Genomic DNA, 18056 nt, shown 5'->3' on the forward strand with positions numbered 1-18056 from the left:
CATCAATTTTTTCGCTATAAACAAAATAATGTGATACTTTAAGAACATGTTAGGTAACACTCAATATATATTAAATTTGATATTTTTTTAAATAATGAAAATGTTTTCAAAAAAGAAGTTATTGGCACTTTTTAAAAGATTTATTTTATAAATTTTGTAAAGTTTTCAAATTAAGCATTGGTTATATGCTACATGATACTTTTAGATTGTCACCTAAATTTTATAAATAAAAAAATGTAAGTTAAGGACCATCCTGCCACTTCCCTGGTTTCATATTATCTTCCTTGAAGATTGATTCATCTTCTAAGGGTGCAACTTTGGAAGAGAATTTTCTGGAGTCGGTTCAATCAACATTGGTTTGTAAGGATCAAATTATTTGTGGACGTGCGGCAAATATTTTACTTGAATCATGTCAAAGGTTGCTTAAAATTTGGAAAAGGTGAGGTATTTGGGGCATGAATTTAAAGAGAAGGCCTTCAACTCAAAAGGTTTTGTCACTCGCTGCTGAGGTCAAGACTCTTGAGAGAGACAAAGAACACCTCACAATGAACCTTAGTAAAGCTGAAGAGGAGGTGAGAACCAATAACTTTGAACAACGGGTGCTTGGAGAATTTTGCATCAGATATTTTATCTTATATAGGTCAATGTGTTTTGTGAAGGAAACCACATGTTGGATGAGGAGAACAAAAGATAATTGAGGCAATATCACAAAGAAAGGAACCACCATGGTTCTTGTGGGAAGCATACTGGTACTTCATCTGCAAAGGTGAGGAAGGAATATGTTGGATTCTCTATATGTGTTGGTCTGCAACCCTATGTTGCTTTCTTCATTTTGCTTGAATCATTGGAATATAATTAAATTCTATCATTTGCTTGACTCCCTCTCCCTCTCTCAGACAAACAAGCGACAATCAAGTCCTAAGATTTGCAGCCCATTAGGGAAGAAGAATGACTTCACTGATACAGATTCAGCAAGGAAACCTCTATCACTGTTACGATATAACTCCCACCACTTGAGAATGTACAATTGAAGACACGATCGCTCATACACGGTAGGATCTTAGATCTAACTTATTTTTCATTCATTATTCTTTGCATCAAAAGTGGATTTACAGAGAGCTTTTCGGAAGCTACGATAGCTGTAGTTAGTGACTTGTTAGTACTGATGTAAGAGAATATGTAAGTTCTCCAACTAATGCACGAATGATAAAATTTTAGCAAGTTTAAAAATTGATTGTTAGTCTTCTAATCTTGCTGATCTAAAAAGTTTAATTGAATAGATATGTGATTTGTCTTCTTGCTGAATGTAGGTTTGTTTTATGTTTCTTCCCCCGACTGTATGTTGCTATAAATCTTTGAGAAATCATTAGAACAATTAATTATTTGATATTTTGTTGGTATAATTTTTTAGTTTACTAAGCAAATTAAAAAAAATTGTTATATTTTTATTTGGTATTTAAAAAAATTAAAATCAACATAAGCACCTTTACAACGGTGACAAGTAGAGATGAATTGTTTTTTTTTTTTTAAGATTTCAATGATTTCCATATGTCTTGATACTGTAAGGATTAATTCTTTTATTTTTTTAAAGACGATTAAGGTGGGTGTTTCATTAGAATTTTTAGAGTTAGATCAAGATCTTAGGTGAACTCGCCTTGTCTTGCCCTTATATTTACTAAATAACATTTTTTTATAATTATTTTATATAATATATTTATTATTTTTAAGGGTCAGAAAATGTTTAGTTGGGTTTTTTGTTAAAATTATTGATCAGGACTGAATTATACACATATTACGATTATGTTTAAATCGAAATCAAGATTGAAATGACTAAAATCTACCCATTCTATTATTATCCCTGGTGACAAATCTCCAAATAAATTACATTTTGAATTTTAAATATTCTTCCGTTCCACTAAAATATCACTTATAAATGGATGGTTATTTAATTTTTCTTATTTCAAATTTGTTATTTATAAAAATCGAAAAAATATTTTAAAATTTTGTATAATTGGATGATCCCTTTTCTTATTGTATATTATGAAGGAAAATTTTCTTGATTCTCTACGTCGGTCTCACAGGAACCTTGTCCCTTGACACACTTCACCGGTCTATACACAAAACCATCTCAACCACCGACTCAACAATAACGTGGACCCCACATCCAGTTATCTCTCAATCAGATCCGTTATTTATTCCAGATCAACCTCTTCCATCGCCCACTGTAACACACAGATAGACTTGTGTGTGTGTATATATAACAGTCAAACCACCCCATGAACCCTCGTGGAAACGCACCCCAAGTTTTGGGTTTTATAAACAGATCCTAAAGGCAGCCATTGCCGAGACCTAGAAAAATGAAGTTGAGAAGATCATATTCAAAGGGTATTGCGGGTGTGCGATCGAAGCCAAATGAAGGTTGCAAAAGACACCCGAAGCATCGCCAATCTCCGGGGGTTTGTTCCGTTTGTTTAGTCGATAAACTCTCCAACCTGCCTGCTCCTTGCACTGCTGTTACGGCTTCCAATTGTTCATCATCTTCTTCTTTGTCATCTTACTCTTCTTCAACTCCAGATTCAGTTTTCTGTTCTTATTCTTCATCTCCCATGCATCGTTCTCGTTTTAGTAAAGATCAGGGAAAAGGTTCTTCGTTTTCTTTCTTATGGTTCAGTGGGAAGAATTTACTCAATAAAAAGCAGATCAGTGGCTTTCGTTTCCAGAATCAAAAGCAAGGAATATGATTATAAGAAGAAGAAAAATATCAATGGTAGGTTCTTCTGAAAGTTGAAACACTAATGGTGGATTTGTTGGGTTTTTCTTTTCTTCATGCAATAGTTTTCTTGAGAGATTAAGTATAGCTTCAGGTGGAGCTTTTTTTTTTTTTGTAAGACAGAAGAGATAAGGAAAATATCATATCAAGCAGATCAATTACAAGCTTTGGATAGAGTACTTATGGGATGTAGTCAACTTGATCGAATGTCATTTATTATTTTAAAATATTTATTTAGAGTTTTTATATATTAATTTTTTATTAAATAAAAAAATAATTATATTCTTAAAATAAATGCCCATATTCATTTTTTTATAAAATAAAATAATATCAATATATTTAATCATTAGACTAATTAACAAATCATTTTTATTTTATTTATTAATAATTTAATAAAGATATATAAAATTTATGCATAAATGGTACATGAAATATAATCAGACTAAATATATTGATTCTCATAATTAGTTCTATTGGGCGATTCTATTAAGTATTTTAATGCATGATTAATAAAAAAAATCAGATCAGATGATTTATTAATTTGAAAACCAATACTTCAGGAATTTGAAAAATATTAAAATTGATAAGAAATCAGTTCAACCAATGAAGTAAAATAAACTGAATTCAACCTATTACGTAATCTCAACGAAAAAAAATATTTCTAATAATTTATACATTATAATCAGTTGAGAAATTTTTGAATAGATATTATTTTATATCACTTAGACTATTTAAAATTATAAATTATTTTTTAATAGAAGCCAATAATCTTATTAAAAAAAATGAAAATATCTAAAATTACAATAATAATCTACAACTATCATCGTAAACTAAATACATAATTTAAAAAAAATTATTGATTATTATTCTATAATTTCATCATATTGATATGTATTCGTAGTCACTACATTTATATCATGTTTTATTTGTAATAAAGTTAAATATTAATATGTATGTTATGAATCTATTGAGTGATTTTAGTGGTTAAAGAAAATATTTATTTCTTGAGGTATTATGTTCGAACAATTGTGTTTATAGAGTATGTGTACGTTATAAATAGTTAAAAAATTATGAACACATATTATCATGTAATCACCCTAAGCTATTAAAAAATATTAATATATTGTGACATTCAATTATTATGATAATACTTACTTTTTTTTACTGATATTTGTTTCTATCTTTTATTTTCTTAAAACTATTTGTTCAATTTTTTTAAATTTATCAGAGATGCAGATAATATTTTTTTTGGTAGAAAAAATATATAAACAGCTGGCCAAATCCCCTAAAACCCAGATCATAATCTTGGAAATCCATGACAATTCAATTTTTCCATGCTCAGATCTGCGTACGGATAGGGCTTTAAATAAAGGGTTTTTGAATTTAACTTGGATTTCTTTTGCTTCATTTTATAGTAAATAGTAAAAAATATTTAAATTTATTTTTAAATGTTTACAAATATATTAGTAGTTTTTTTGGACCTATTTTGATAAACTAAACTCATGCATGAAAAATTAAATTTATTAATAAAATAAAGAATATGATATCAAGATATTAGATAATATTATCTTAACTAACCAAAGAATTTGTTGATAGCTTGGTACCAAACTTATATTCTATCAACCTAACAAGTGATACGTGTCAGTAGTTTTTTTTTAATTTAATGGACTTACGTATTAATATAATTATACATTTGTCATCAAATATCCGGTTATTTAATCTAATAATATAATATATTAAATAGGTTTGTATGAATATCGTCAAGGTATATTTATGAATAAAAACCCATTAATATTTCATTTATGATTGGTGAGCCCATGACTAAATAATTTATAATTAAAAGATATTGATCGATTCAAAAGCTTCTTTGAAAGATTAATGTAAATTATTTATCGTTGAATTTTATTTAAAATCAATCTTGAATATCTATTTGTATGATTCATGTTTAAATCGTATAATCCAATTGTTGGTGTCGATCAAAATAATTAGGTTTTATTTGGTCTGGATTTTTTCTCAATATTATTGTATCGTTTTCCTCTTTTCTTTTTGATTTTTATTTAATTGACGATAACATTAATTTTAATGTTAGTTATTGATTGTCGATGATTATTAATTATATTTTTTTTATACTTTGTCATTTATTTTTCTTTTTTGAGATTTTTGTTTTCAATTTATAATAAAATCTTTGCTCTTGTGACATACTTTTTCTCTACTCTGTTGATACGTTCCTTATAACTTTTGGTACGTTTTTCGTATAACTTTACGGTCGTTTTGGTGCTCGCACATAGACCCTCACGATATTTGTTTTCTAATTGGTTTGTCGATGGTCACGTATAATCAGATCTACTCTTTGATAAAAGGTTGTTTCCTGATATAATTAGAATTGTTTAACGAAGCATCCTGTCATATAGTTTGGTTCACTCACCACTCCTGTATCACTTCGTAAAATTTCTCATTTGACAGAGATAATTAGTTTTTATGAAGATTGTTGAGTTCTTTTGATGTTGGATGTTATTGTCTAGTGAATGTTTTGTTTTTCTTCTTATCTTTGGGTTTAATACTTTTGTTTTTGTATGAGTTTTTGTATGGGACTATTATCCTTATTTCTCTCTATATGTTTGGATGCATTGTAATTGTGATTTTTCCATTGCTTTTATTGATAAAATTTAGTTTTCATTGTTAAAAAGAAATCGTGTAAACCCATTTAAGTTATTATAATGCAGTTTTAACAATATAAATCTGAATTTCACTAAAATTATAAACGGAAAATATGTTACCGCAAACTATTAATGTTTGATTATTTTCAAGAAAAAAAATTAACTCCGTTATTATTGAATGGGTTCAAATAATTCTAAATATTGAAAATTTTAAATCTTTAATTTTGTAATGTTTGACTCAAATAACTTACATATCCAATTGAGTTTTGTGTTGTAAAATATTCAAGCATGGGTATAAATAATAGGATAAATTATTTATTTGGTCATTCATTTATTATTTAGTTTATATTTTAGTTCTATTTTAGTCATATGATGTTAAAAAATTAATTGTGATACTGACCTGTCATCATAAGATAACATCAATTCAAATATTAAAAAATAATTAAAAATATTGTGTTAATGTCAACGTTAAATTTTTAACAGAATGTGATCAAAACATAATCAAAACATAATATTAGATATAATTTTACAAAATATAACAGTTAAATGATTAAAATAAAAACTAAGTGATAGATGGATTGAGAAATATAAAGTTACCTTAAATAATAAAATTTATGTTCAGTACAATTAAAATGAACTTAGTACAACAAAATAATAATAATAATATTAATAATTTGTGACAGATTCGGTTCATGTGATTATTAGAAGTGACACCAAAGCATCAGAATTTGGACTTCATATTTCAGTAACTGCGAATCACTGTCATTCCTTAGTTTTTTTCTGTTTAGTTGTTGTTGTTGTTGTTGGTTTCTCCCCCTGATAAAATATTCCGAATCAGACATTGATTTGATGATATTTAAAACAAATTGATGTATTTAAATTTTAAAAATATATAATTAAAATAAAATAACATATTATGTATATAATTAAATTAAAAAATTTATATACATCATTATACTAAAATCGAAATCCATAGATTATAATGCATATTAACTTAAAATTTATGCATAAAAATTAATAATTATTTACTTTTAAGAATCTCACGCACCAATATTCATATAAAAATAACTCTTTACTACTTTTAAAATAATAAAACCAATTAGTCAAGTTCAAATTCTATTACCATCATTTTTTGTGGACAATATGTAAATTTCAATTGAGTCTTAGATATACCGTGACACTGAATTGGGGGAGTCATCTCTTACCTAAATTTTAATTAAACTTAAAAAAACCAATTAGCTAACCAGAGCTAATTCAAACTTATAGTAAACTTTTGGATAAATTACTTATTTGATACTTTATTTATTCTCATATTTATATTTTGAAAACTCAATTTTTTTTAACAAATCATATATAAACGTTATATATTTTTTTATTATTTTACTCATCGTCCGTTATTGTTAAAATTTAATGGAAAATGTTAAGTGATATGGTATAATAATAATTCTAATCTCAAAACTTATACATTTTATCAATTTGGTTCTCATTTTAACTAAACATGATTTAATACTTTATATATTTAACCATCCAACTAGATGATGTTGAAAGTGAACGCAACTTTTAAAAATTCTATAGGTATCATTTATGATATATATATATATATTGAAAATATTTTAGAATAATATAGAAATAGTAGATATATATAAATATTTATAGAATAACCTATATATTCATAATATTTAATATTATAAATAGAATTATTTAAGCAAGAATCTAGATATTTATAAGACCAATGGTTAATATGTTGATATGTGTCAACAATACAATTGCCACTAAAATCTATAAATAGGGATGAAATTTATCATTGTAAAGAGAGAGGAAAAAAGAGCGAGGAAAAAAGAGCGAGAAGAGTGTAAAAAGTGAGTTAGAGAAAAAAGAACTTAGAGGTAGAGGAGGAAAATATAGTAGAGTAAGTGTGTCATATTGTAATTTTATTATGTATTAATAAAAGTTCTCTCATCTCTTAAGTTTTCAGGTTAAACCTTAGTTTGTTTTAAGTTCTTAACGTCCTTGTGTTGGTTTTATTATATGGTCGGGTTTGCCACCTGAATAATATATAGTCGGTTCTACTACTTAATTGATATAGTGTCGACTATGCCGCCTAAATAATATATGATCAGGCATATCATTTATTATTGTGCACTAAAAATTTATAAAATAAAAGGCTAACCAAGGTAAAAGAGTTGATATAATATTAGAGGTATATCTTAGGTATTCTATAGTGGGTGTGCTAGGCTTGTCGAAATTTTCATAAGATGAAAAGAAAAAAATACATTCCATAAAAACCAAACCTAAAATATTGAGGGAAAATGTGCTTTGACTACTCAGTTTTTTAAAACAATAAATTTCAAAGCAATCCAAAATTATCATTCGCCAACATTTAAAAAATCATAAAAGCAATGCAGAAGACATAATAAGCAACAAAAACAAGTGAACGATCCAATTAATATTACTAGGGAAATATGATACCCAAAAACTCTCTCACAAACTATTTATCAAAAATAATTTAATATTTACTTAATACTATTAAAATAATGTGATACTTAGAAGATCTCAATTAAAGTATTCAAGAATCAAATATCGTATTGCCGTTGACAGTGCCATTGGTATTATTTTCATTCTTATCATCGTCAAAAAGGTATGAGAATGGTATTTTGAGAGAGGGTTGAAGAACAATTTTTTTTCCTTTTTGACATTTTCTCTAGCATATCAATGAGTCTTTTAATAGAGTTCTCTTATTTCTCAAGTATTATCATTTTCTTCTCATGCATTACGACCAGCTCCTTGTGCTTGAGGATTTGCTCATTGTGCATGTTGGAATAATTCATATTATTCTAAAATTATTGAATCATTTTAAAATATAATTAAATTGATAGAATGTATAAAATTTAAAGATAAATTATTATTATATTATAATGCATCATCTTTTCTAATTATTTTTTGTTAAAATTTAATGAACGATGATAAAATTAAAAAATACAATGTTCATATATAATTATAATCAAAATAAAAAATATAAATTACAAGATATTAATTTATCCAAAATATTTTGAAAAATGAATGATAGGTAGTCACAATTCGTAAAACACATCAGTTTTTAAAATCACAAAGCTTAAGATGTACAGTTTCAAAATTAAAAAATTATTTTAATTTAAAAAATCTAAAATTGTGAATAATTTTATTTGACTAAATTAAAAATTAAAAGATATATATATATATATATATATATAATATCAAAATAGATTGGTCCAAATAGTAAGTAACTTAATATTACTCTGACATGATTTTAAATTTTAAGTCATTGTGTATATAGAAAATATTTATTATTTTAAATATAATATTCCAATTAAAATTAAAAGTGACACTTGTTATGATATTTGACACCAGTTACATATGATATTATCTAATTCGAAGATTTATTAAAATTAAAATTAAATTGATAAAATATTTAAATAACGGTGATCAAATACGAAATGATGCTAAAATTTTTAACTGTCCCATTATCTTGTCCGTTAAAAATAATAACAAGTGGTTTAATTAATAACAATTAAATAGTTAAATGATATGATTATTGATTGGTTTATTTTATTAGCAGGGAAAGAAAATGATGCAGCGACGGAGGCGGAGGTCGGCGGCGGTTGTTCTGCTACAGAAAATACTAGCGTGCGCCATATGCAACATAGCATTGGTGGGACTGCTTTCCGGATGCGTACACGTGTTCCCTTCTTCCCGTGTTTCTGATTTATCTGATCCTTATAAGTTCCCTACAGTCACTAAAGTCTCTCTCTCTCTCTCTCTCTCTATATATATATATATATAATTGATTTAGGCTTATTTCTGTGTTCTTCAGTTGCCTGCTTGATTGTTCATGTCTTTCACACTCGCGGCAATTTGGCAATATTTGCTTTTAATTAAGGTATCAAATGCGGAATTTATTTAATTAATATTTTTTTGAAATTTTGTAGTAACACGAATTTAATTACCAGAAGTTAAGTGCAGAGGAAAGGAGGACGAAGGATGTGGCTCAGCCTCATTTATGGAAACATCATCTCCAACATATAAAGAAGGAAAAAAATAAATTATTATTATTCTTAGATTATATTCTTCACATTGTGTCCTGCTTGTTTTCTGTAAGTCAATTTATGCGAAACTTGATTATGTATTTTAAAATACTACTTAATCCGTTTTGGGTGGGTGTTTAAGAATTTCAAGCTTGTTGTCGAGTATATACTTCTATCTATGTTATTCAAACTCAAATGTGCGCCGAAACTAGTGTTTTTTCGATGTATATGAATTTTAATTTTTTCATCTGTTTGGGGATATTAAAGGTCATATTCTTATTATCAAGTCTTGGAAATGAGTGTCATATACGAGTACTTCAATAAAAATAAAATTCGGAGCAATGTAAACTTGTATTGACGCGAAGTAGTCATTAGTCTTCCATGTTTTCACTCCTTTAGATTTAACAGCTTGTTGGTGCCAGTGGAAATCCAAATTTTGAGAAGTTGTGGAAGCTGCCTGAAGATCGTGATTTTGTGCCCTGCATACGGCCTAGTTCTAATTATACAAGTAAAGAAGTTGTTATCTTCGAAAAGTTTTCTTTCAAAGCATGGACGTAATTCTTGTAAATTTATTCTTCAATTTGACATTTTTTTGTTCAGTTCCTGATCAGTCAAGAGGTTATCTTCTAGTTCGTACAAATGGCGGGCTCTACCAAATGCGGACTGGGGTATAATTTCTAGCTTGATAATATTCATTCCGGCTATATGATATATCTGTTATTGTGACATATTACTTCATTGGTGATGTTATCTGTTAGAGATACAGACATCGAGACATTGATTTTCAACAGAAAAACATTATTGTCTGCACAATATTCATGCATCTCCTACGGCTAAATGGGGAGACAATAGAAGTTTACAATGTTACATATTTTCAAGTTTAATGACTAAAATATTGGCAATCTAGCCATTGTACTATGTACTTAAATATGAATATCAGTTCTTCTTGATCATTTAGCTGACTGGAGTTTCATTTCTGAGTTGCAGATATGTGACATGGTAGCTATAGCCCGTATTATAAATGCCACACTTGCTAAATCCGATTCTCGCCTAGCAAATAACGGTCTGCCTCCAGATATACAAAAACTTCGCTGTCGTGCTTGCTATGAAGAACTTTGTGTTGCACCCCAAATAGAAGCAATGGGAAAAGTAATCGGATTGATATTTGATGTCATCATGTCTCAAGAGTCGTACAGTATGTTTTTCTCTTACCATCGTACTTTTTAAGTTGCTGATATTGCAGTTGTTGGTGGACCGGATGAGGTCTTATGGTCGTTTCATCACATCGCATTTACGATATGAGAAAGATAATGCTTGCCTTTAGTGGATGCACACATGGTTTATCTAATGCTGAAGCTAAAGAGATGAAGACAATCAGGTATAACCTTTACCTAGCATTCTCTGTGTCCAATGGAAGTTGAGAGAACCAAAAGATAATGTAGGATAAGAGATCAACTATTTGTTATACCACTTTCATTCCGAATGTGCAGACAAAAAACTGCCCATTGGAAAGTGAAAAACATTGATGCCAGGGTACAGAGAGCCAAAGGACGTTTCCCCTTAACCCCAAAAAGGTCGGAATTTTTCTCACCGCTCTCGGATTACCATCAAAACCCCCTATTTACATTGCTGCAGGAGAGATATATGGGGGTGATACCAGTATGGCTTCGGTATCCCATGTTAAATGATACTCATATTTGGGAAACTTCTGAACATTTGGAACTTGATATAAAACTTGGTGAAAAGGTTATATTAATGTTCAATGATATGCAATAAGGGTGAAATGGAGTTAGAATGTAATCTCTTATATAGTGTGATGTTTTTGAAGGAAAAAATTGGCTTCTGTTGAGGAGTGTGTACCATTCACCAACCATTCGTCCCAAATGGCTGCTCTTGATTACATTGTATATGTTGAAAGTGATGTATTTATTCCATCATACCCCGGGAACATGGCGAAAGATGTTGAAGGTCATCGTCTTTTTCTGGGACATAAGAAAACTATATCTCCCGACAGGTGAGTAGATCTATTTTCTTTAACACTTGGTTTTAAGTTACTTACCTATATTCATATTCCAATCTTTGTATTGCCCTGAAGTTGTTTTTGAACTTGCTCCTCTAGGAAAGGGCTCGTTCGTCTATTCGAAAAATTCAAGGGTGTATTGGAAGAAGGCACAAAGGTTTCGGATCGGATCATTGAAATCCACAAAAAATGGTATGATAACGGCCCATAATTTTTTTAATATATCAATAAGATAAATATATTCTGCATACGCAGTTTATCAAATTTATCTTTTAAGATGAATTACATTTTTTACTATTGAAGCCACTAATAGATTTAATAGTATTTTATACATTAAAGATTAAAGATAAATATTTGACAGTCATCATCCCATGCAATGATAAAATCAAAGATAAACGGTTATTTTGATCCTTCAAATTAAAAATAAAAGTTTTATAATTTTTTAAAATCTCATAAAATTGTAAAATAATCAAATTTGACAACCTTCATATCATGCAATGACAGAATTAAAGATAAACGGAGATCTTGATCTTTTAAATTAATAATAAATGTTTTTATAATTATTTAAAAACTCATAAAATTGTAAATTAATCCAATAAAAAATATACACCTTAATCTTCAAGATTTTATAATTTAATTAAAATTTCACTCTTCAAGTCATCATGTTAGAGATGATGTTATGTTAAATGATTTTCAAATATAAATATCGCATTAAATATATATAATAAACATTAACCCCAAAAGAACAATACAAAATACAACTGATAACGTTTTAATGAAAAACACAGAATATTTCCACAGCTAGCGTGGATATTTATAGGGCATTGATATTAATATACATAGCGGTTTGCCCTAGTGAATGTCTTATTTGATAAACAAATCTATGACAATGGCACTCGAAAATCCAGACAGTTAAAATTAAAAACCATTACTGGTGGTATAGTGTAAAATTCCGGTGGTATTAAGTCGACCGGAGGAAGGCCGAGCGGTCATATAGTATTGGCCAACGTTTTGGTTCGCGCTGAGCAGAATGTCGATCGTCTGACCCGGGGCTAATGTCAAGGAATTCGAGAACGAACGTCGGGCATATGAGGCATCTTGTCCGACGATCGTCAAGCTGTGTTGCGCAATGGCGAAGACCATTGTTTCATTGGCAACAGCATTTATTAAACGGAGAAGATAGAGACCCTGGTAATCCACTTGTAGCTGATTTGATGTGTCTGTGCAAACAAGAAATTATGAATTGTGTTACTAAAAAGGCAGCTTAACATCGAAATTAGGGATTAATTAACTGTTAGTCCTCTAAAATTTCTAAAATTTATATATTTTAAGTATATCTTTTAATTTTTTATTTAATAATTTATTTTCCTCTCCTACATTCGTTCTGGAACAAAATTATGCTACTCGTAATTGGATGTGAGTGTTAGATGCATACCGTTACATCCATATGTTTCTCCAAGATTGCCATTGATTGTGTACGCATCTGCTTGGCCAGGAACAACGGCTTCAGTCAACTCTTGTCTAAACCATTCTCCAAGTATAATTGTATGATCTGAAGTAGGTGCAGGGAAAGGATATTCTTCACCGGCGGCCGGTAAAATGACAAAGGCACCGTGAACGGTAGCTTTAGCCCAAGCACTCCGAGCGTGCCACCATAAAGTTCCGATTTCATCGTCTAAATCGATCTCGTAAGTGAAGTTTCTTCCAGGCTGAATCAACTCATTTACACCATTAATCGAATCCCGGATGCCCTCCCTACCGAATTTCCCAGAAAGAATAAACAATAACACACAAAGATCTCAAATAAACTCGGATCAGAAAATTTAAACTCAAGCATGGATCGGAAAAAGGAGATTTAGAGAAATAGTATACCAGACAATGGAAACAGCAAATCTTCCTTGATTACGGACGTTGACATGAACAGTATCGTCTCTTCGGACCCTAATCTCAGGCCCGGGAAAGCTGCCGTTGACGGTCAAGACGGTTTTTGTGCTGCAGAGCTTCGTAAACTCTTCTTCTTGCAACTGCAAATTAAAACCGTATCGATCAGATAAAGGAAACAAACAATCCAAAAGAAGTTATAAAAACAAACTTACAATGAATTCGTAATAAACGTCATCGGCGCCGGAGAAGAGAAGGAAATTGAAAAACAAAAGCACCGATAACAAGATAAAGGCCTGTTTCTGGGAACCCATTTTTAATGATGCTTTCTTCAGTTTGTTCCGTTCCTTTCCTGGGTACTCTTTCGGTTTCGTTTCTTCTTGTTTATATAGAAATACCCATCTTGATGCTCAAGTCAGTTTGGTAGAAAAACTAAAACGAATGTTCTGAAATCACTATACCTTTTCAAGAAATTCAAAATCCTCAGCCCAGCCAACTTTGTAGACGTATAAGCTGGCGAGCATAATTCATTGTCAAATTTAAAATATATATATGAGAATACTATTTTAATTCTATAATATTCTTATATTTCACTATTAATATTTAAAACTGAATAAAAGAATTCATTTACCAATTTCAATGGTTATAAAGAGTATTATTTTCGATAAAAATTTTAAATTCGAACAATTATAAATATACGTGCATCGTCGAAAAATATTTAGCTTTGTGCTACATGCTCATTAACATATTTAAATTGTGTACATAATATCAAATTAGATGGCATACTAATTAAAGTTTACACAAGATCATAGATTATATGAACTTAATGAGCACATATAGGCAATATATATATGTTTGGATATAAGACAATCAAGGAAGGATTTAGGAATTTGTTAAGTTGGGTTAAAGTATTTTTTAATTTTTCATAAATACAATCTTTTTAATTGAGGAGACTGACTAAATTTTTCTTTATTTATTTTTTTAATATTAATTAATATTTAAAAAAAACTGGCGGGGGACAAACTCCTCTTGACCCCATGAAATTTCGCGCATGATGACAATTAATATACTCTCACATAACAAATTATATATACTAATATGTTCGTATATATCAAAACATTAAAATTACATATTGAATGGTACAATAATGTACCTTAATTGTTAATATTATATATGCTAGCCAAATTGGCAACATAAAGCTGAAAGTTGGGCTGTAAATGAGACAAATTACATCGTGAGTTATTCGATATAGACTCGATCAAAGCTCAATAAATATTCGACTTGAGTTCTTAACGAGTCGAAACAAGCTACTTCATACTTGATTTGAAAAGCTCGCGAGTTACTCGAAAAAATAATACATTAAATTTTATTTTTTTTAAATAAATTATTAATAATATTAACATTTATTTGTTGATTTTTTTTAAAAAAAAAATACAGTATAAATGTATTTCATATTTAGGTTTAAGTTTGAGCTTGAGCTTTAACCGGATTAGTTTAAGATTTTTTTTTATTTTGAGCTTCTTTTAGCTTTTTTGAGCTTCAATTCATGATTTCGAGTTCGAATTTTAGGCTCACAAGTTTCGAACCGAGTCGAGCTTTGTTTCAGAGTTTTCAAGTTGAGTCGTTTAAAACCCTAATTAAAAGCACGTTTTATGCCTTTTATACATAGACACCTACATAGTTGAATAACATAACAAACATATATATTAAAATGAATTCAATTTTAACTACACTAATCTAATCCAGGTTTACGCTACGTCTCAAATTGATAAATTACTCAATAATTTGAATTTTCGCCTCTCTTTATAGTTTCCTATAATCTTGTATTTTTTTAAAACACAAAACCATATACAATCGATATTTTTAAATACAAAAATTATAATAAAATAATATATGTATATATAAACATGCATGAACAGTAAACTCGATCTGACGATTATGGTTCATCTTTACAAAGCTTAGAAACAAGGTTGCACATATCAAATGGATCGATTATGATTTGAGCTTTAAGAATCTAGACTTGGTTTACCCTTGCATTTAATAATTTTAGAGCTAACTGAAATTTCTCTCAATTGTTCTCGGTGTGTTCAACAACGGCTAAAAGTGATACTTAAGGAAGATGATTGAATTGGTTTCCCTCTCTCCTTCAAACTTGGGTTGAAGCAAAATAATGAAGGTTTTGGTGTTTTGACACAATTTCCGTCATCTAGAAATTTCATATAAAACAATTATATCTTAAACTATACCTTATTTACTAATTTCACGGTATATAATATTGACACCTAACTTATTCTTTATCATTTTTAACTAACTTTGAATTTTAGGAAATTTTAAAATACGACCGGTTGATGTAAGATTAAAAAGTAATATTTTAAATTGGACAAGTTACAATCGAAAATTTTATATTTTTCATAATATTTTTAGTTGTAAACCTTAAATTCATACAATGTAACTTTTCAGTTATAATCGAAAATGTTATAAATTTATATAATTTTTTATGTTGAATATAATAACATTTTAAATTAAAACGAGGTTAAATTAACCTTAAATCAAATTGTTGCATTGAAGAATTACCCTTGACTATTGGGTTAACAGTTCTACAAAAACTCATGTTTTGCACGTGTTACACGTTTTACAATATGGTCCTTAAATTTTAATAAGAGCCATACATTTAAGGATTATTGACTTTATCTATTTGTTTACACAAGGTTTGGCTATTGATAAGACTTTCCAATTATAAATTTGTTTACACAAATGTACGGACGTCGTGTATATGACATTTTCAACGACAAAAATATATTATATTCAATAAATAAAGAATAAAGATTCCAAAGTCTTCTATTGAGAAAAAGAAAATTCTAGAATTCGCTTATGAAAGAGATAAGTATGGAAGCAGCGGTGCGGTGATGGTATGGATGGATAGTCAGAAATGGTAAGCAGTTGTCATCATTTTGTCCAAATTTTTTCAATTATTTATAAATTTCACACAAATTGCTTTAATTTCTTAATAACGACTTTGATTGTCGATTTAAATAATGACACCTATTCATTCTCCATCTCTTGAATTTTCAACATGATTTTCGGTTTACTAGAAGAAGCGGGATCTAAATATAAGTTATTTTCTAGGATATGTTTGGTATACGAGATGTAAATTTATTATAGAAATAAGATATTTAGAATTTAGTATAATCTAACACATTACTAAAAATCTTATATTATTTAACGAGAAGTAAAATTATCATACAAAAAATACAGATTATTAAATTATTTATTTGATATATTTTCTTTTTTAACAAATCAATCCCTCAATATTAAATTAAAAATATTATCTGAAAATTATTATCACTACACAAACTAAATTTTATAAAAATATTATATTTAACATATAACTAATATATTAAATAACGTTTACAAAATAAATTTACACGAGTAAATGTCATATTTGTTTTTATCATAATATATAATAAAAATTTAAGTTGATTTTTAGTGATTAAGTTAATTGTTTAAACTATTAAAAAATGTTTAGAGATGAAAATTATCTTTAAATATAATTATTCTTAATTATGGGAGAATCTGGAAATAAGATAATTTTTAATTTTAACATGTCCATTATTAAATCAAATTTAAGGAACTTATAAAAACTTTATTATTTTAGGTTTGTAAGTCAAATTCTCGTATTAAAAATAAGATTTAAACTTGAATTAATTTCAAATTAAATATTTTTAATTAAATTTACATTATAAGTTAGATATTTATATATGTTTAAAAAATATTAAAGACATCATAAAATAATATTGACAAAATATTTTATTATCTAAATATTAAACTAATGCAAAACATAAATATTTAATAATTTAACCCCGAATGATTAGTTATTCAGCTAAAAACTGTAACAAATATATCTATGCGAAAAAAATCTATTATTACAAATGCAACTATTCCATGCTAAATTGATGGTTTTACATTCGATCTTTAAAAATTGGTTGGTATTATTTTATCCATGCCTAAAATTTATTACTTTAAAGATGATCTAAATATAAGTTATTTTCTTCGAGAGTTAATTGCATCACATGTCCTTAAAATATGATTTTTTGTAAGCCCCTCAGACCGATGCGGATAACCCGATCCGATCTGGAGTGTCACATTAGGGCCACCGGAGCGACCCACTGTAAAAATAGCGGAAAATTTAAAATTTTTCTTAAAACATGTAAAATCATAAATGATTTATTATTATTCAGAAATAAAATAGGTTTTTCAAACTCAAATATAAAACAAAATACAATTCACATGCCCCCTAATCACATGTACCATACTCTGCAAGCAACGCCGGAAGAACTCCCTTATTGATGTTGATAGCTGTACTCGTATAATTCTTTTAACCTGCAATGATGAGTAATAGAGTGAGCTTCGGAAAGCTCAGTAATACAGAACTACCAGATGATGCTACATGACATGTAGATAAATGGGAAGCAATAATTTCCTTATTGAATCAAACGTATACCAGTTGCGGAATAATATGGGGTTCCATTAGTAGTTCATCGAGTAGAATCCATGAATCTCAGTTTATAAGAAACCTTTCATACAGTCACGTTTTCATGAGGTCGAATATGATATCTAGTGTGTTCTATCAGTACGATAAAACCATAATAGGTACACTAATCAAATGA

The 18056-nt window shown here is 28.5% G+C and overlaps 1 protein-coding gene and 1 pseudogene across 1 annotated transcript; one reads left to right on the top strand and one right to left on the bottom strand.

The window, feature by feature from the left end:
- The first annotated feature begins 2357 nt into the window (after window positions 1-2357).
- Window positions 2358-11719, top strand: LOC120180638 (annotated as a pseudogene).
- A 592-nt stretch (window positions 11720-12311) lies between these two features.
- On the bottom strand, window positions 12312-13750 carry LOC120180488 (laccase-14-like). Its single transcript, XM_039185802.1, has 4 exons — window positions 13605-13750; window positions 13381-13532; window positions 12944-13263; window positions 12312-12728 (listed from the first exon to the last, which is right to left on the bottom strand). Exons 1-4 carry the CDS (start codon window positions 13701-13703, stop codon window positions 12427-12429), a joined length of 873 nt encoding a protein of 290 aa, XP_039041733.1. The 5' UTR covers window positions 13704-13750; the 3' UTR covers window positions 12312-12426.
- Window positions 13751-18056: the final 4306 nt, after the last annotated feature.

Source organism: Hibiscus syriacus, unplaced genomic scaffold (genome assembly GCF_006381635.1).
Source record: "Hibiscus syriacus cultivar Baekdansim isolate YM2019G1 unplaced genomic scaffold, ASM638163v2 tig00112498_pilon, whole genome shotgun sequence".
Lineage (NCBI taxonomy): Eukaryota > Viridiplantae > Streptophyta > Magnoliopsida > Malvales > Malvaceae > Hibiscus > Hibiscus syriacus.